The sequence below is a fragment of the Schistocerca cancellata genome, chromosome 2 (genome assembly GCF_023864275.1).
Source record: "Schistocerca cancellata isolate TAMUIC-IGC-003103 chromosome 2, iqSchCanc2.1, whole genome shotgun sequence".
NCBI classification, from domain to species: Eukaryota; Metazoa; Arthropoda; class Insecta; order Orthoptera; family Acrididae; genus Schistocerca; species Schistocerca cancellata.
In genome coordinates, this window is record NC_064627.1 from 144,497,173 (window position 1) to 144,517,926 (window position 20,754).

A 20,754-nucleotide genomic window follows, 5' to 3' on the forward strand; every position below is an offset into this window, starting at 1 on the left:
AATGTTCATTACTTAGTTACAACTAGCATAGCTGTGTAGTAATATTTGCTCTTTCAACGGAAATCGATGGAATACGATTTCGGTTATAACACGAAGCTGAAGAATGATGCAGTTTGACGCAATAAAAGTGAGTGCAAACATACAGGTGTAAAAAGCTACATATGCAAGTTTCTGAGTTTTTAGAGGAGATACAATGTATGTTATGTAACATAAATATCACACGTGCAACGTTACCCTTCCAAGGGTCCATCTAACCGCTCTACGTGAAACCTTGACCCACAATTATCATTTTAATTTTCTGTTGGCATCTCTCTTCATTACGATGTGCAATTGCTTATAACAATATTTTGTCCAGAGTATAAAAATATTCATGTCGCACGTTAATTATTTGAAGACATTAATTTTATTCGTGTACGTATACCAATAGAAGAGCGTCAGCTATAAATTTCAGATCTACCAGGACGGGGACTTAAACAAATCTACTCACATTTAAAACGTTTATTTGACATCTCAAAGTTCGTCAAGCCAGAATCACCAAAACAATGAAATTTTTAAAAGGTTGCGTAACTAGTTTCGATGCACTCAGTCGTCATTTTCAAATGTAATCACAAACTTGGAAAAATGCATTAAAAATTGTAACCACACATCTTTCGAATATTACGGAAAATACACTAAAACCAGTAAACAGAAGCAAAGGCAGCAGAAACGGGTCACAGGATGTCATGACAATTTCTGGTTGATCAATCTTTTCACACCTTAATGCAGTGTACATGAAAACTCCATCGGGATGAAAGATATTATATACTCTTGCATTACGTCCTGCAGCGATACAACGATCATTTTGCAAAGGTAGGATCACACGTCCCACTCCTATAACATACAGCAAGCCCAAACCTAGAACACAGCACGCAGTCGTACTGTGTGCTGCTAGTGAGATATTACAATGACGATGCACTCCCACTTGGGCTAACACAAAAATGATCGTTGAATCACTGCAGGACATAATACAAAATTATAAGAGTAACCCAGATGCGAAAGCCGCTAACTGTATATTAAGGGAAACTGAGATAATACAGAAAAACTCATCCCGCCCAAACTATTAAAGTTAAAGACTCCATTTCTTTTCTAAAAATAAGTAAAAAAATAATTAATTACACCATATTAGTGGCTGAAATCTGTGATTATGTTTTATACGTTAAAATCTTAAGTGAAATACTGACTTAGCTCTCTTTGCACCAGATTTATACAGTTAGCGGATTTTGCAAATGTATCGATCCAATTAAAAAACAAACATTCGGTTGCAAAAATCCACTATTCGTTGCTATGTTAGGAATAACCTGAAGGTGGAGTTTAATAATTGTGAATATAAAAGGAATACGTTTTATTTCAAAGAGAAATCTGAAAATCCTACAAAATTGGCTTATAAAAAAAAAGAAGGGGACATTATTTTACCGGGAAAAACTGACTTATTTAACATAAAAAAGAGAACAGATATGAATGCTCAACATTGTGTTTTTTTAGGAAAAATGTACACCATCCAGTTTTTGACACCAAAAGATATACTAGAAAATAAAATAAGCTTGTAATTGCATCTTAGTAAAACACAGAAATAATTTTAGAAAATAATAAAAGTGGCGGAAAATTGCATCTTAATTAAAATAGCGCCAAAAGGTTCTACAAAATGAAATTAGCTGGAAATTGCTTTCAAGTGACATCGACCTCAACACTACCCATCAACTCAAATTCGCTTCCCTCATCTTCAGATGACTGCCAGCGGCAGGAGCGAGTTTGTCGTTGGTCCCCCAGTCTTCACCAAAGTGGAGCTATTACAGCTTTTTGGTATTTCCGAGTATGGCTTCTGAAAGTTTTACACAGCTGTGATTGGTGTTGGAATGTTTCCTTTGCTGAAATTTTTCCCATTTTCAGGATGCCCCATCTTCAAAGCTGTGGAAGGGCTCTCCACGAACTAGACAAATCGTCTTGTTTATGCTTTTGGTGAACACAATTTTTTTGACTTTCTGAATCTGGAAATTCCAGCTACTTTCCCTAATCCTTCCACGTATGTCATAACAACTAGTGTAAACACCGTGTTCATTGCATCACACTGATTTAGTAATCCTTTTCATGTTCTTAACTTTCTGTTCTGGAAACGTTTCTCTCTCACTGATCAGGATGACTCTTCCTTTTCCATGAGGGGCTGTCGTCCTCTATCTGGTCATTTGCAACTGCTACGATAGGTTAGACTCCTTGCAGAATTCTTACTGTTTCAATTGTAAGTAGGCTGTTTATGTTTTCTTTATGTAAGTAGGCTGTTTAGGTTCTTGTGGCAACGTTACGTAGCGCTCTATATGAAAATCACTGGCTGTGCTGTGTGCAGTCTGTGGCTAGTTTGCATTGTTGTCTACCATTGTAGTGTTGGGCAGCGGCAGCTGGATGTGGGGAGAGAGATGGCGGAGTTTTGTAATTTGTCATGAACTGCTATATATATTATGACTATTAAGGTAAATACATTGTTTGGTCTCTATTAAAATCTTTCATTTGCTAACTATGCCTATCAGTAGTTAGTGCCTTCTGTAGTTTGAATCTTTTATTTAGCTGGCAGTAGTGGCGCTCGCTGTATTGCAGTAGTTCGAGTAATGAAGATTTTTGTGAGGTAAGTGATTTCTGAAAGGTATAGTTTAATGTTACTCAGGGCCATTCTTTTGCAGGGATCTTTGACAGTCAGATTGCGTTGCGCTAAAAATATTGTGTGTCACTTTAGTGAATGTTTGAGTACGTTCAGTTTTGTTCAGCTGTTTGAAAAGCAAATAGTGTAAGAGGTTTATCAGCACAGTCGTGTACAATTGTTTTAAGGGGACGTTTCACATGTCGACCCTTAGCCAAGGATATCTCCTGGAATCTTCTGATTTTTTTTGTAGTTTGTGTAATTAGTGTAGCTTTTGTTTATTGCTAGCGCGTAATTATAGAGAGAATTTCCTTTGTAGTTGTAGTTTTTCACTGTTGTACACAGTTGTGGCATGCATTTAGATTTGCACCAAGTATTTCGCAGCTGCGCTTGCAATTAACTAGATATTATTTTCAGTGCTATGTTAATGTGTTCTCTTATTTTTGCTCTTCAAATTGTGCTTTTCTGTGTTATCGTGTGAAATATTGTCACAATAATGGCGTGTGAAAAACGTAACACTAGGCTCCAAAGTAAACTGAGAAATGACAGTGAAGACGAAAGCAGTGTGTTAACGCCACCATGTAATGAATTAACTAATATTCAAAGTAGTAATTTGGTAACTGTGGAGCGGGCGGCAAACAATGGTGTAGACAGTGAAACAGTTAGTGAACAGGGAAGCATTACCGATCGATCGGTCGGCAACAGCTCGCCTCAGGAATCCGAAATGACAGAACACAATATTGCAAATACTGTAGACTTAGGTTTTGGGTCCTCACCGTTTTCTCAAATGAGTCAAGACACATTTTCTGCTTGTCAAAATGTGAATGTTGCCGGTGATAATGCACTGCCAAAATCATAGAGAAAAAGATTCCAGACACTAATACATTATTGTTGCAATTAATGCAAAAAATGGAACAAAATCAGAGACAAACACAGCAACAGTTAGACGCAATGGAACAAAATCTTCACACCACGCTTGAACAACACGTGAAGATTTAACTACTGAGTTACATAACATTGAATCGAAATGTCAAAAAGTCTGTAATGACGTAAAAACACAAATTTGTGAGCATTTTCAACCTACTTTTTCGCGGCATGAAAATGCATTACAGAATCACGAAGCAGTCATAAAAGAACTGCAAACCATTGTTCATGAAAATCATGAGACCTTGTGGGCTAAAACTGACTCAGTTGCATCTGCCGATTCGGTTACGCAACTTGCAAAAACTCAGGAAAACTTAAAGGACACAGTAGATTCGATTTCAACACAAATGGACACTCTGAAACTTGGTTAAAAAAAACGCACTGAGGAAATGTGTTCACTATCGGAGAAAGTAGCCGAACTTTCGGATCAGGTCACTAACTTATTTACAAAGGTAGATGATGATCTGAATGACACAAGACCCGTAGCCTTCACTGACACAGAAGAGTATGAACAAATTAGAAAATTCAAACAAAATCAAAAGCAAATCAATACACAGTACAAAAGAGAAATCCGGGAAGTACAAGATCAGTTGACGCAGGTAATACAAGAATTACATATTTCAGAGGACACTCGCGCTCCAACACGGGAAGAGGAACTTAGAAATACGGAAAAGCCACAAAATAATAACACAGGGCATTTCGGTAATTATGAAAGGAATTGGCAAGGTGCACTGAATTTTGAGATGGAACCGACGTAACAATGACCGATATGCTACTCGCCGACACGATGACTTTGACTATAAGCTGTTCATTACTACACGTAAATTCAAAACATTTAAGAATTCTGACAACGACATTCATCCACAAGCATAGCTCCATCAATTCTCTCATTGTTTTCCTCCCAACTGGTCATTAGAACACAGATTAGAATTTATGTGTGGCTACTTAGAGAATGAACCAGCTGTAAGAATGCGATCGGTCATTCACGATTGCCACAGTGAAGGAGAATTTTACCATGCGTTCCTCTCAACATATTGGTCTCAAGCCACACAAGACCGAGTAAAACATAGCATCATAATGATGAAACATTTCGAACAATCTGAATTTTCCAGTCTTGTGAAATATTTTGAAGACATGTTGCACAAGAATCAGTACCTGTCAAACCCATACAGCCCCTCAGAACTCATCCGCATTTGCTTAATCCAACTGCCTGAACATTAGGACATATTATTTTAGCTATGTAAGTAGGCTGTTTATGTTTTCTTTATGTAAGTAGGCTGTTTAGGTTCTTATTGGCAACGTTACGTAGCGCTCTATATGAAAAACACTGGCTGTGCTGTGTGCAGTCTGTGGCTAGTGTGCATTGTTGTCTGCCATTGTAGTGTTGGGCAGCGGCAGCTGGATGTGAACAGCGCGTAGCGTTGCGCAGTTGGAGGTGAGCCGCCAGCAGTGGTGGATGTGGGGAGAGAGAGGGCGGAGTTTTGTAATTTGTTATGAACTGCTATATATATTATGACTATTAAGGTAAATACATTGTTTGGTCTCTATTAAAATCTTTCATTTGCTAACTATGCCTATCAGTAGTTAATGCCTTCTGTAGTTTGAATCTTTTATTTAGCTGGCAGTAGTGGCGCTCGCTGTATTGCAGTAGTTCGAGTAATGAAGATTTTTGTGAGGTAAGTGATTTCTGAAAGGTATAGTTTAATGTTACTCAGGGCCATTCTTTTGCAGGGATCTTTGACAGTCAGATTGTGTTGCGCTAAAAATATTGTGTGTCACTTTAGTGAATGTTTGAGTACGTTCAGTTTTGTTCAGCTGTTTGAAAAGCAAATAGTGTAAGAGGTTTATCAGCACAGTCGTGTATAATTTTTGTAAGGGGACGTTTCACAATTACTCCCGCTTTGTTTGTACCGTCTTCTGCATTTAAACTGTACGCAAAATAACTTGTTTTCTTCAAAACACTCAAGCAAATACATCAAAAAACATCCTAGTGACCAGCTGAACTGTGCTTACCGGTGCACATTTTAACAATGCATGGGCTGCGAGAGCTTCATAGTTGCGTACGCGTTCGTTACAGCATAGCCAACCTAACTCCGAATAAGAAACATATCCCTCAAAATCGTAACAAACTGAAAGGTAGCTTTGAATGTCTAGATTGGTAAGTCTGATGTCAGATGTCAGTTGGCGTTCCTTGCGTCCGGACATGGCACGCAACTGCCACGCCTATTGAACATGGCGCGTTTTGCAGACTTTGGACATTAGCGGACTTTGCACCCGAAGACAACGAGCAGTTAGAGGCTTTTGCAATCTAACAAGATTTTCTACAGTCAATTTCAAAGGTATATAGCAGGTTTACCACCGTGAAACCTGTTCCATCGTTTCGGCGCAGAAAAAATCTATATTGAAGTGTGCTCAACTGAAAATCAACAAAAAATGCATTAGCAGTTTTGCATAGGGGCTACTCATATAATATCTTTAGTCCAGATGCTGTTTCATCTGCACTGAATTAAGGTGTGAAATGACTGATCTGTTAAAAATTGTCATGACGTCTGGTGACCCGTTTCTGCTGCCTTTGCATAGGTTTACTAGTTTTAATGAATTCTTCACAATATTTCAGAGAAGTGTGCTTGCAATTATTAAGGCAGTTTTCTAGGTTCGTGATTACATTTGAAAATGATGACTCAGTGCAACGAAACTAATTATGTAACATTTTAAGAATTTCATTGTTTTAGTGACTCTGGCTTGACGACCGTTTGTGGTGTCAAACATTTTAAATATCATTCAGTCAAACTCCTCGATGCAAGTTATGTCGAAATACAGAATCTATTCACATTACTGTAAAACTGTTACTTAAAGCTACTTTTATTTGACTAATACTTTTAACTGCCACTGTTGTTACATAAAGTTATTCTTGTCTTTGTAATTTACTTTAGAATTTGCTGAGTTTTGGAGAGCACATTTTTGTAAAACTTAATTGACTCCAACGGAAACTGACAAGATATGTGGTTTTACTTAATAGTTGGCTAATTGTTTATTTCATTTTGTGATTGAGATCTGAAACCAAATTTGTAAAGTGTGTTTAGTTGAAAAGTCTTTAACGTTTTGGCAGGTACTACATGTGATGATATTAGTATTCTGCTTGTTTTCGCTACACACTTTTGTAGGTCAGCTATCATATGTGTTTGCTAACGGATTTAATGAATAATATTTCAGTTTACTTAACTAACGCTGTATAAACCCTTTTTAGGCTGTAAAGTGTACAAAATAGTTAAATTTGTCTCACTGTTGTATACTATTCTTTACAGAGATTAAATTGTTGACAAATACAGGAAAACGTGAAAATTGCAATAGTTACGTTACAAGTTAAGACAAATTACTGTATTTCGTAAATATGACACCATTTCAAAGAATTATTTTCTGAAGTAAGGCAAAAAGAGTCTCTTACAATCAAAACATCTCACACTGCCAAGTTTGAAAATACCATCCTCTCCACTATGATCTGTTGCTTTTTCCCGGTTGCCACTTTTTGAAACATGCAGAGCACATTTTTATTTCTTGGAAAGTGGTAGCAGTGGCTGAATTGCTTATCTCTTCCGTTTGCTCTTTCCTTCATCACCTTCCTCTTCCACAGTTTCTGGGTTTCATATTGAGGGTGTTTCCTCTTGCAGTGGCGTTGCTCATCAGATTTTTGGCAATATCTGTCTTGAAGAAACTACATTACTGATTTACGTTTAAATTTCTTATTTGGCGCAGCATTCCTGGATTCACTGCATCGTTTAGGAAAAAAAATTACGAAAAGAATGAATAACTGTTCCCATCAGATCCGTAGAGCCGCAGTTCACCTCCCTGCCTTACAAGCTAGCGTGCTGTGTGTTAAGCTGTACGAGCAGTGCAGTTTCATCATAGCAAGATGAACGAATATTAAAATGACACTTTCTTCAGACTGCCCTAGCGCTATTTAGGTTCACTCAGTGCAGAAGCAGGGTTTGTATGCATCTGCTGTATTGTTGTGACCATATTAGATGACTTACCCCAACTCGTATCTGGCTACTCCTGGCGATGAGATCTTTCCTCAGCCCTTCCAGCAAGACTTTCGCTGCGTGCTTGCTGGCAGCATACATCGCCGATCCAGCAATGTATGGCGGTACATGTCCTGAGATGCTGGAAAATAGAACAGATAGTTGCAGGACTCGGACGTCGTAGTCGACGGCCTGATCAGGAGAAAAGCTACACTCCAAAACTTTACTCTTGAGCAGTCTGTACCGGCAACTAGAACATTTCTCAAATGAAAAGTCATCGGCTCGATATTTCACTGTTACATATCAGGTGTTGTTGTACTCATCAATGTGAAGACTGATTGATGCAATTCTCCAAGTTACTCTACCTTGTATAAGTCTCTTCATAGCAGGATACCTGCTGAACCTAAATTGGACATCCTCTTAAACCTAGTTACACTATTTAGGCCTCCGATTCCTCTGCAGTCTTGACAGTTCTGAACTGTGTCCAAATACTAAATTACTAATTCGTTAATACTTCAGGATACTTCTTATAAATCTATTCTTTCTCTCAGTCAAATGATGCCAATAACCTCTTTTCTCCAAAATTCGATTCAGTATCGCTTGATAACTAACACCATCAATCATCACCATTTAATTGTACGTTTATCGTACATACAAGGCTACACTCCAAACTTATACCTTCATAAAAAGCTTCCTATCCCCCAAATTTATGTCTTCATTGGAACATATTTCTCTTTTTGAAAAGAACTTAGTTTCCCTGCCATCATCAGGTATTTGAAGGCAAGAGATCAAAATCTGTCCACTACTTTTAGTTTTATCCCTGTGCATCGTTTTACTTAATTTGAGTACACTCACTTAACCATGTTTTACTTTCAGTTCTTTTTACCGTATAAATTTTTTGAAGACACTATCCATTCAGTTTAACTCATCCCCCAAGTACTTTACCGTCTCCAACAGAATTACACTTCCATTAAACTTGTATTACTTCTCTCTGAGTTTTAACTGCCTTCATTTCTCCCAGTTACCTTTTCAAACTTATCGAACTCTCAATTACTGCCCTTTTCACGTCCTTGGACTTCTAGAACCGCGTTCTGGTGTTTGCACAAGTTGCCTCTAACATATCGCCACCGTATTCATATGTGTAATGCAATCTAGTGAACACTAAACTAAATCAAAGAATGTCATTGATTTCCCTCAATCAATTTGTCTAAATCCTACTCGATACGACATTGTCTGTGTCTGCTATTGTTGCTGTCAGTGACATTGCACTGATCTAAATTATGGATCCAGGTATGAATTAATGTATCCATACGAGGACACTGTTCTCCTATTGGTTCGCAATTTGTGTCATTAACAAGAATAGAAAATCTCATGTCAATTAACGAGCCAGTACATAAGTCAATACTTTTTAGACGTTGTATATGTTTTATTCACGATCAAACCCTGCTCCTTTTAATCACATATGCCTTCCAAAGTCCAACTTCTCGTTCCAGCCGTGGACAGTTGGCGTCCATGACCTCCTGCTGCTATGAAAGCTCAGAGGAACCTTGAAGAGTGGCAGCAAATGGGAGCTCTGGTGAAACTGTAACATACCCAGCAAACAAACAGTGACGCTAAGTAGGATTGATATGGGATTTCTGCAGCACTTTGCCTATTTACATACAGCCATGTGAAAAGCTCATTGCCATATCAATGATGTCACAAGCTATCCCCCCTTTCTATATTGTCACAATCGAAGAACTCACACCTCTTTCTTGGAACAATGGTGGCCAATTACATGAAGTAGCCAATGACATCACAGTACTTTACTGCCCATTTAAAAGAAATAGCTAATCACAATGTAGCTGTTGAGCGTCCACCTTGCCCTTGTTGAGGCATATCCAACCAATATGAATAATGCATCATGTTTAAAATCAATCGATTAATTATGAAAAAAGTATAAGGATATAGCCAATACAGGTGTAGCTTGGCAAAGTAAGTAGCACTTGTCAAAGAGGTTGTTGGATCTTTGTATCATACTTGGTGTAAAGCACAATGGATCCCACAAGTTAAATACATCTACAGTCAGACTGTTTCCACTATTTATCAACATTTCATAGCCATATGTGTACACACACACACACACACACACACACATACACACACACACACACACACACACACACACACACACACACACTGGTTACATCTATATCTAATCTATGTAAAAGAAGCATTAGGGGCATACACATACAGAAAGATTTTTTTATTTTTCATAATGTTATTTCCACATATCTACATGGTGTCACTTCCAATAATACCACTTCTACAAGGTATCTGAAAACATATTAGCAACACAATATTTAAGTCGAGTGTCACAATGTTATTTTGCTTGTAAACTATCTGTCAAGGTATGTATGGAATGTAAATTGTGCGGTAACTATGCAAAACGGAAGTACTTTGCTAAAGTACCATGCTACTCAGGCAGCTGACACTTCATGGTGGCCCAAAATCGGACCCTTCATGAGTACGAACCTGATCGAGTACCTTTTTAGGAGGAATAAGATAAAAACGTACTCATTGTTTATGTCAAGTAACATTTTTTAAATGTTGATCAAAATACATCAAGGGAGTAGCTCACAACACTTGTATGTATATCAGAAATTGTCAGCAACCCACACACTGTTTTATGTTGAGTATCACAACGTTACTATCATGTGCCGGCCAGAGTGGCGGAGTGGTTCTAGGCGCTGCAGTCTGGAACCGCACGACTGCTACGGTCGCAGGTTCGAATCCTGCCTCAGGCATGGTTGTGTGTTATGTCCTTAGGTTAGTTAGATTTAAGTAGTTCTAAGTTCTAGGGGACTTATGACCTAAGCAGTTGAGTCCCATGTGCTCAGAGCCATTTGAACCATTTTTTTACTTTCATGCCTAAAGTATGTGTCAAAATATGTAAAGATTGTTGGCATTCAATCTCAGGTACACGTGGTGCTATGTAACTGAAGATAAACAGAAGGAATTTTGGTCATCTTCCGTTGTTAATAGTTTTAAATAATGCTTCACCTCATCTAGCACATTTTAGGAGGTAAGAAAAAAATGCGTCTTGTTTTACACTAGAAAAATATAACCAATATTGTAGATTGGTTAATTTAGATTTTTAATGACTGTTTTCACTTGGACATATCTGCTGTTCAGTACACTGACGTCACGTTTCCCAACACTTTATCACAAGAGACTGTATTAAAACTGATGTATTTTCAGAAAGTCCTTAATTTGTTATATCACTTAAACTATACATTCTCATAGTACAAAAGTATAACTCTCGTATTGCAAAAAATACAGAACGCAGTCAAAATATAACCTGGCCAGAGGGAAATATCGAACAAGCTTCCACATACTGAGAGGAAATTCGATAAATAAAAAGCATTAGCTTTGCATAAAAATAAAATAATCTATTATAATACCTGAAGATTTCAAGTGCAGAACAAATGATGGTTGGTTATCGTAATATGCAAGACTAATTACAGATTCATAATCATGACTGAAAATTCGTCCGTGCCCCGAAATTAACTTACCTGTCTTAACTATCAAAATACATATATAATTGTTCATTGACAATACAAAAAAATATTACACTTCTGCTAAATAACACACAGCTTAAAGTGAACTTATTGACCAGAATAATGTTCTATTTGTACAAAAAATAACAATATTATTCCCATGTCTAAATTGTGTATGTTGTTAGTCAAAAATGTATCTTTTTGTTCAGTTAAAAAGTTTATCAAATTCAGTAAAGCATTGTATTGATCCCCATGCTATGGTATTATCTTTATCTTATACTAAGAGATATTCTTCAGCTTCTGCTGATAATGCTAATTAGTGCTAATGCACAATATAAACTGCAAGACAGTTTGTGCATGTTCATCACTATGTCACAGCAAATCTGAAGCAAATTGACCAAAACATCACCGTGTTACAGCAAAATTGTAGCAAATTGACCATTTTATATTTGACTACAGATAAACATAAAAATAAATTGAAACAAAGTGTCACATACATAGTGATGCTACAGCAAAATTTTATTTAATCGCCCTATAGAATACTGTACCTCATTCACCGCCATTGCTACACCAATTCTTAAGATTTATCATGCACATTACAAACACATACTGGACACAACTGGTGCAATGATGGACACCATTATCACAATAGAAGTGACACGAATTAACCCAAATGCATGGTGAATACAATTGTGGGATCAGTAATGGTCATTGTACAGTGACTGACATTAACCTAAAAGCAGATTTGGGGCAATGTTTATCAGTTGATATGGTGACTGGCATACTAGTGGATGGGGCAGTTATGGTCAGTTAATAGATGTGCCTGCCGTAAATCAGGATTCTATTAGGTGGTTCGATTATTCTTAGTTGAAATGGTTACAACCCTTACACTAGATACTATTGATGGGGGCAATGAAGGTCAGTTGATATGGTGACACAATTTGCCAGTAAATGGATGCGATTACATCATAATTCAGTGCTACTATTTAACAGAAATGCAGTAGACTCTTTGGGGGAATTATATCAACATACAATTTGCACTAGCAATTTCTTACATATGGTGAAAAACTTAAGTGTAACAGAGTCCACATATCTGCAAAAATGAGAATTTAATGTATACTTGCTACCCTATAACAAGACCTACAGACGAAAGGCTAAGCTGGCAGCCATACAGGTCTAGTTTTTATGAAACTGTACGAACCAAGTGGATGACACTTACACATCAAACTATACACTCTACATCTGAACACACAACAGGTTATTTTGAAAAATGCTGTGTGTCAATGCATGCCTATATGCATGAATTCGCCACACCAAATGTGGGTATTGAACTGCAATCATGCTTAAGCTTATTTATATATCTTGCAACATGTAACACTTTACATACAAAAAGAAGTTATTAAGTACTGTTAAGTGATGTGTAATTTCTTACACTATGAATTATATATACTGCAACATGTAATACTTTATAAATAATAAGAAACACAGAAGTCATATGTGTGTGTGTGTGGTGCACCTACCCTATAAAATCTAGTGCATACCAACATAATCACATAGACAATAAAATGACTGTATGGGAGAAACACCCTCTCCATAAGGACTTTGTAGTAAATTTGTAGCAATGATGCAGAAAATACTACTAATTGACATGGGAGTATAATCAGCTAGCCTGCTCTCACACAAGTCGAGATGTGTTCTGAATTTAGGAGGTATATCTGGAAATGACATCATGATTTTGTAAGAGGTGATTCTGCACTAAGATGTGTATACGTGAATAACCATCAAGGTCTCAGGTGCTGTATAGCATAATTTGTTATAATTTTGTTTCACTGAAATCCAGTAGCTGACATACACTGTCAGGTTATGGTACACGTTGTGGTGTCACCGCCAGACGCCACACTTGCTAGGTGGTAGCCTTTAAATCGGCCGCGGTCCGTTAGTATACGACGTATGATTGGTGTGACACAAACCACCACGAATTCCTCTCCTGGGTCAACCTTTTCAACTCAGAATAGCAACTGAAACATACATCCTCAACTATTTTTTGGGTGTATTGCAATCTCTGTATTCCTCTACAGTTTTTAATCTCGGTAGCTTGCTATAGTACCATGGAACTTATTCCCTGATCTCTTAATAGATCTCCCATTATCCTGTCCCACCTTCTTGTCAGTGTTTTCCACGTATTCCTTTCGTCGCGAATCTGCGGAGAACCTCCTCATTCCTTACCCTGTTGGTCCACCTACTTTTCAACGTTCTGGTGTAGCACAACATCTCAAATTCTTCTATTCTCTTCTGTTACGGTATTTCCATAGTCCACGTTTCACTGCCATATACTGCTACGTTCTCAGAAATTTCTTCCTCAGATTAAGGTCTGTTTCATACTAGTAGACTTCCTTACGCTTGGAATGTCCTTTTCGGCAGTGCTAGTCTGATATTTTTGTCCTCCATTCTCCGTCCACCCTGCTGCCCAGGTACCAGAATTCCTGAACTCTGTCTACTTCACGATTCCCAATTCTGATGTTAACTTTCTCACTGTTATCATTTCTGTTACTTCTCATTAGTTTCGTCTTTCTTCGATTTACTTTCAATCAACATTCTGTGCTCATTAGTCTAGGGATAGTAAGGTCATCAGCGAATCTTGTCACTGATATCCTTTCACCCCAAATTTTTATTTCTTTTATTCTTTATTTCTTTAACTGTTTCTATGACGTACCGATTACACAGTAGGGGCGAAAGACTATTTCCCTGTTTTACTCTGTTTTTAATCAGAGCTCTTCGTTCTTTGTCTTAATTCTTATTGCTCCCTGCTGGCGCTTTTACAGACTGTATATTCCCCATCTTTCACTATAGCTGATGCTTATTTTTCTCAGAATTTTGAACATCATGCACAATTCTACATTGTCAAACGATTTTCCCGGGTCTACAAATCCTATGAATGTGTCTTGATTTTTCTTCATTCTTGCTTCCATTATCAACTGCAATATCAGAACTACTCTCCCGTGCCTTCACCTATCTTAAAGCCAGACTGATGGTCAGTTAACAAACGCTTAATTTTCTTTTACATCCTTCGGGATGGTATTCATGTCAGCAGCTTGGATGCATGATCTTTTAAGCTGATTCTGCGATAATTCTAGCACTTGCTGGCTCTTGCTATCTTCAGAATTTCCGAAAGTCTGATGGTATATTGCGAGTCTTATACATTCTACACACCAAGTGAATAGTTGTTTTTTTACCACTTGTCCCAATGATTTTTCAAATTCCAAAGGAATGTTATTTATCCCTTATGCCTTACTTGATCATACGTCGACCGAAGTTCTTTTAAATTCTGTATCACCTATTTGTTCCCTGTCGACTTCTGTTTCTTCTTCTGTCATGTCATCAGGCAAGACCTCCCCCTCATAGAGACCTTAGTGTACTCTTTCCACCTTTACGCTCTTTCCTCTGCATTTAACAGTAAAAGTCCCATTGTACTCTTAATGACACAGGGTACTTATAAATTGTGGAAAAATCGAAATTTTTATGTCTTTATTAAATCATATAGTATTTCCTGGTTACATAGATATATACATTATAGGATCTCAAATGATAAATGGGCAATATATACCAAATTTTAAAGTTACAGTCATGTATGCCGCCACGCCCCATTTATTTGTCTTAGAGAAACCAGTATTATGCCGAAAAGAACTGTGACCTTTCTGATTCTGTTTCTGTTTCCAATGATTATACGTATGATTTATTGAATATGTTGGCAACAGTGTAGGTTTCTAGTGTCTGTAAATGATTATCTTTGCTAGTATTTACTTTTGTTTCGTTGAAGCAGCTTGTTCACGTGTTACTGAATGTTTGTTGCCCAAGTGCTACATATATTTGTGGGAGTACACATCCATTAGTGTACAATAAATACGAACTATGCCACGCATCAAGAGATTCAATAAAAGGAAATTCCGTGGTAACCAGTTTACAAATAAAGCAAGCCACACTGTTCTTCAGGGAAGAAACTCCCACATGGCACGCCACCTGGTGATTCAAATTTTTGTGTTAACAATGATGCTGTTTGTAGTGGATTAGTTGTTGTTGGTGTGGGAATTTATCTTCTTTGATAAAGGAAGTGGTGAAATGTATAAAATTTGATGGTGTAGGCTGTCTCGAAATAACTGAACAACAAAGTAGCTGGAAGGGCTTGGCGTCAAGATTAGCTGTTCTGTGTAGATCCTGCAATAAATATACATCGAAAACGACTTCGAACGATGTGCATAATTCATATGATGTGAATCTGAATTTAGTGTATGCAATGCGTGCAATAGGAAATGGAAAAAAGGCTGCTCAAACGTTTTGTGGTTCGATGGACCTTCCTCCTCCTCCCAGTAGGTTCAGCAAGCACATATAAATACTTTTAGGTGCCTTCACAGTTGTGTCTAAAGCATATATGAAACGTACAGTAGACGAAACTGTATATATTAGTGGAACCAGGGACATTGCTGTTGCACTTCGTGGGACGTGGCAACGTCGAGGACATCGTTCCTTGAATGGTGTTGTAAGTGCTACTTCTCTGGAGAATCGAAAAGTTGTTGATGTTGAGTGCTTATCTAAGAACTGCCACACCTGCCATGGTAACACTGAAAGACATATTGAACAATCAGTGTTCTATGAATTATGATGATTACAGTGGAGGTATGGAGTGTGATGGAGCTCTAAAAATATTTCAGAGGTCGGTGCCCATTTATAATGTCAGATATACGAAGTACCTAGGCGATGGAGACTAAGGCTTTCAATAAAATTAATGAGTTCAATGTTTATGGTGATACCTTGATAACAAAACTGGAGTGTTGTGGACATGTGCAAATGAGGATGGGTGCTAGATTGAGGAAGCTACGAAGAGAAATGAAAGGAAAGTTGCTATCTGATGGAAAATCTCTGTCTGGCGGAGGCAGATTGACAGAAACTGAAATAGACCTTCTTCAGAGTTAGTATGGACTGGCCATTAGAAGAACTGCACCTCTGAATGATGTTACAGCAATTAGAAAAGCTGTATGGGACACCTACGTTCATAAGCTGTCCACAGATAACCACCTTGTTGACGGACATTGCCTAAAGGAAAAGATTCTTGGTGTGGTTACCAAAAAGCAAAATAAAGTGGTCAAATATACCATCACAAGCATTCTCTTCCTGAGTCTGTTATTGATGAAATAAAACCAACTTTTAGAGACCTGAGTGACACTGTTTTGCTTAGTAAACGTCACAAATGAAAGTTTCAACCATTGCATATGGGAATGATTACCCAAGAATATTTTTGTAGGACTAAATACATTAAAAGTTGGTGTGGTAGATGCAATGATATGTTTCAATGATGGAGTGACACGAAGGTTGGATGTACTGAGAAATTTAGGCATAAAATGTGGCTCTAATATGGAAGATCAGTTGTTTGTGTGTGTGACAGACAACAGGTGCATGAAGCTGAAAGATTCGCTCTTCAAGTTATCAAAGAAGCAGGAAGTGCTAAAACGAATGCCAAGAGGAAGCTTGAAGATGAAGAAATGCTGCAGGATGAAGACTATGCTTCAGGAATGTTCTGAGGCTCAGTTTAATTGGACCCATTTCTTCGTTTGCAATTTCCCACAACTTGTATTTTTCCGAATTCAGGTACAAAAATTTCCAGATGTTTGTAAAGCATTACTCTAATTTGTTTTCTGTGAATTGAAATAGTCAATATTTTAGTAGTAGACCTAAAGCTTTACTGCAGAATCTACTAAATTATAGAAAAAAATAACATTTTTATTCGGAAAAAATTATAAAAATTAAAATATAAGATGTGATATTTTTATCCTTCTAATACACATAATAGGTGGAGTTAAATATATCTAGTACCTCAGCCATCATGTCATGCATATCTGGTAAAAAGTTTGTCTCCTTCAAGAGTATAACATGGATTAAATGGTACCTCAACTTGAGGAAGCATTTTGGAAAAAAATTGCATCAATTTCTTTGTAATTTTTTTATAACCTTAAGCAGGTTCAAAAATATTCAAAATATTTCTAATTTGTTTAGAAAATGTGCTGAATTAAATGATATCAACAAAAAATTTGTAAAACATATACATTATAAACAGTGCCTGAATGGTATAGGTGATTTTTACATAATATTGAGCCGGAAAAATACCCTGTATCCTTAATGTTACCATCCTGCTTTTAATTTTATCGAATGATGGTTTCGCTTTTCTACATACTGAGTCAGCCCTTTTGATCATCATTTATTTTTCGATTTCTTCACATTTTTCATGCACCCATTTCGCCATAGCTTCCATGAGCTTCCTATTTATTTCATTCCTAAGTGAATTGTATTTCTGTATTCTGATATTTCGGTATTCCTGAATTTCCTTCTTTGGTCTATCAAATGGTTCAAATGGCTCTGACCACTATGGGACTTAACTTCTGAGGTCATAAGTCCCCTAGAACTTAGAACTACTTAAACCTAACTAACCTAAGGACATCACACACATCCATGCCCGAGGCAGGATTAGAGCTTGTGACCGCAGTAGTCGCGCGGTTCCAGACTGTAGCCCATAGAACCGCTCGGCCACCCCGGCCGGCTTTCGTCTATCAGCTGAAGTATTTCTTCTATTACCAATGGTTTCCTCGCAGTTGTCTTGCTCTTACCTATGGTTTTCTTTCCACCTTCTGTGATTTCTCTTTTTAAAGATATCATCACTCTTCAACTGAACTACCTACTACGTTTTTCATTATCACAGTATCTATTGGCTCAGAGAACTTGCAGCGTATTTTTCATTCCTTAGTACTTCCATATCTCACTTCTTTGCACACTAACTCTTCCTGACTAGTCTCTTGAACTTCAGCCTACTCATCATCATTACCAAATTGCGATCTGAATCTGTATCGGCGCCTTGGTATGCCTTACAATCCAATAACTGATTCCGGAATCTCTGTCTGATCGTGATTAATCTAACTGAAATTTTCCCATACCTCCCGGCCCTTTCAAGTGTACCTCCTCCTCTTATAATTCTTGAACAGAGTATTCGCTATTACTAGCTGAAATGTATTGCAAAACTCACTTAGTCTCTCTCCCCTCTCATTACTGTTACAAAGACCATATTTTACCGTAACTCTTTCTTCTACTTCTTCCCATAGAACTGCATTACTGTCGCAAACGACAATTATGATCCCCCTTTACGTATTGCATTACCCTTTCAATATACTGACACACTTCCTCTATATCTTCATCTTCTGTCTGCGACATCGGCGTGTATATCTAAACTGTTGTTGTCGGTTTGGTTCGCTGTCGACTCTGATGAAAACAACCCTATTACTGAACTATTCCTACCTTCCTACTCACGATGTTTCCTAGTCCCTTTACACCATTTTCTGCTGCTATCGATATTACCCTACTCCTTTTTGACCATAACTCCTTGTCTATTCCATTTCACTTCAATGACCCCTCTTATATCTACATTAAACTTTAGCATTTCCCTTTCAGATTTTCTAAATTTGCTACCACGTTCAAACTTCTGATATTCCACAGTCCGACTGGCACAACGGCACCGTTTTTCTGGTAATTCAATGTTTTTCTCATGGTAACTTCTCCCTTGGCTGTCTCCACTCAAAGATCTGAGTGAAAGACAAGTACGGAATCTTTTGCCAACGGAGAGATCGTCGCGACACTTTTCGAATTACAGACCACGTATCATGTGGGTACATATTATGCCTCTTATGCCGGAAGTCATCAGTAGCCATTGCTGATGATTTTATTTAAAATGTATGCAGTAGCAAGGTTCGAACCCGAGAACAAGAACGTTTAAATTACCAGTCAAAGATGCTTCCCCTTGCCATAGTAACTCAGTTTTTGTGACTTCCTAAGAAGTTCCAGCTGCTTCATCCTGTTAGTCTCGTTCTGTTACTCGTAAAAAGGGGACACTTTATCAAATGTCCCATCCTTCCTCTTCAACACTACAGACACATTCTGATTTATGACTCCTTGAGCCGGCCGTTGTGGCCGAGCGGTTCTAGGCACTTCAGTCTGGGACCGCGCGACCACTACGGTCGCAGGTTCGAATCCTGCCTCGGGCATGGATGTGTGTGATGTCCTTAGATTAGTTAGGTTTAAATAGTTCTAAGTTCTAGGGTACTGATGACCTCAGCTGTTAAGTTCCATAGTGCTCAGAGCCATTTGTACCATTTTTTTAACTCCTTGAGCCCCGTTGCTAAAAATAATCTGATTTTTCGCGAGGATTAGGTTCGCTCAATTGTTTTGATGAGTGGATGTGAGCACTCCGAGACGGTAATTCTATCGCATTAGGAGTGGAGTTATTAAAATGATTCGCCACTATGTTCCCACGAACAGTTAGGTACATATGGTAGTGGAAATCAGTATAAAGGGGGAGTTCCTGCGAAAGTAATAGCCGATGTTTGTAGCATACTGTATTGAATTTATTACGAAAGTAGTAGATAAAATGAGACATAAACAGTCATTACGCAATTATATAGTTTCTTTCATACATGACTAGCAAAATAAGTCCTTTGAATTTCCTGGGTGGAAACTGGTATAAAGACACTCACTTGCCTGTTGTGTTATTCCATTGTTAGTACTTTGTCCAACTTCTGTTCTTCCTAATTACTCGAAAATTCTTGTAGTTCTTGTAGTGAATTTGTCGCTCACTCTTCTCGTATTGAACTTTTCAGCTCACATACGGCCTCACATTGACTTCCAATTGCGATAAATACACCTTTCATGTATTCCGCAACGGTTTTCTATAGTATGCATATCCAGGTTACACGCAGCGACGGCAAGACATCGATATCTTTATCTTCAAAGCACTTTTAGATGTAGCAGAAACATGCACAGATGCATTATCTTGCGGAAACGTTACAATTTCATTCACAATGTTGTCATACATTCTAATCAATTCTGTCTCTATAATCCAACTGTTCATGCAAGAGTTCACTGTTTTGCTCAGTCAAGCAGTGAGTGATTTATCTTTAGCTCAGAAGGCCGCTCAAATCGTAACACTTCTGCCACCAAAAATTTCTGATCACTCTTACTGCTGAGCTGTTCTCAGTTCATGCCAGTAATACTGAAATCCATCCCGCCCATGTAAATTAAACTTCTTGTCATCACTGAAGATCACTTTATCCCATTCTGAAGTCCAGCCTGTTTATGTCTCGATGTTAGAACAGGTTTCTGCAGTCTCTTGAATGGGAGATGTTTTCATTTGATAACATTTGTCGTTCGCGTTACCGAAAACTTTAAGTCAGAAACGAGTTGCGCAAGAGGAACCGTTTCGATGCCTCAGTTAAATTTCCAGTTTGCCGATATTTTACGTGCTGTCCATACAGTGCCCCTAATCTAAGGATATTATCGATCGCTGTACTTCTACGGTTCAACTTCTTGGCGATATGACAATTAGAGAGTTCCATTTGCTTGTACTCACCAATTTTTGCTTTTCCATCTCATAACTGTTTACCGTGTGGCCTTCTCGCAATCGTGGTTTATGTTCACAATACACACTGTCATTAGTGGTGTCTGTTTGCTTTCTGCAGTAAAGAAACATACGCACACACTAACACCACACAGAGCCAAGTGCCTCTGCACTGAGTTA

General features: G+C 37.9%; 1 protein-coding gene across 1 annotated transcript in view; it reads right to left on the minus strand.

The window, feature by feature from the left end:
- LOC126151992 (dehydrogenase/reductase SDR family member 11-like) overlaps positions 1-20,754 on the minus strand; it is an 87,421-nt gene that overhangs the window by 36,680 nt on the left and 29,987 nt on the right. Inside the window, exon 4 of the mRNA XM_049915977.1 lies at positions 7,621-7,750. Within this exon, the coding sequence (XP_049771934.1) occupies positions 7,621-7,750 (130 nt within the window). The remainder of the gene's footprint in view (positions 1-7,620; positions 7,751-20,754) is intronic.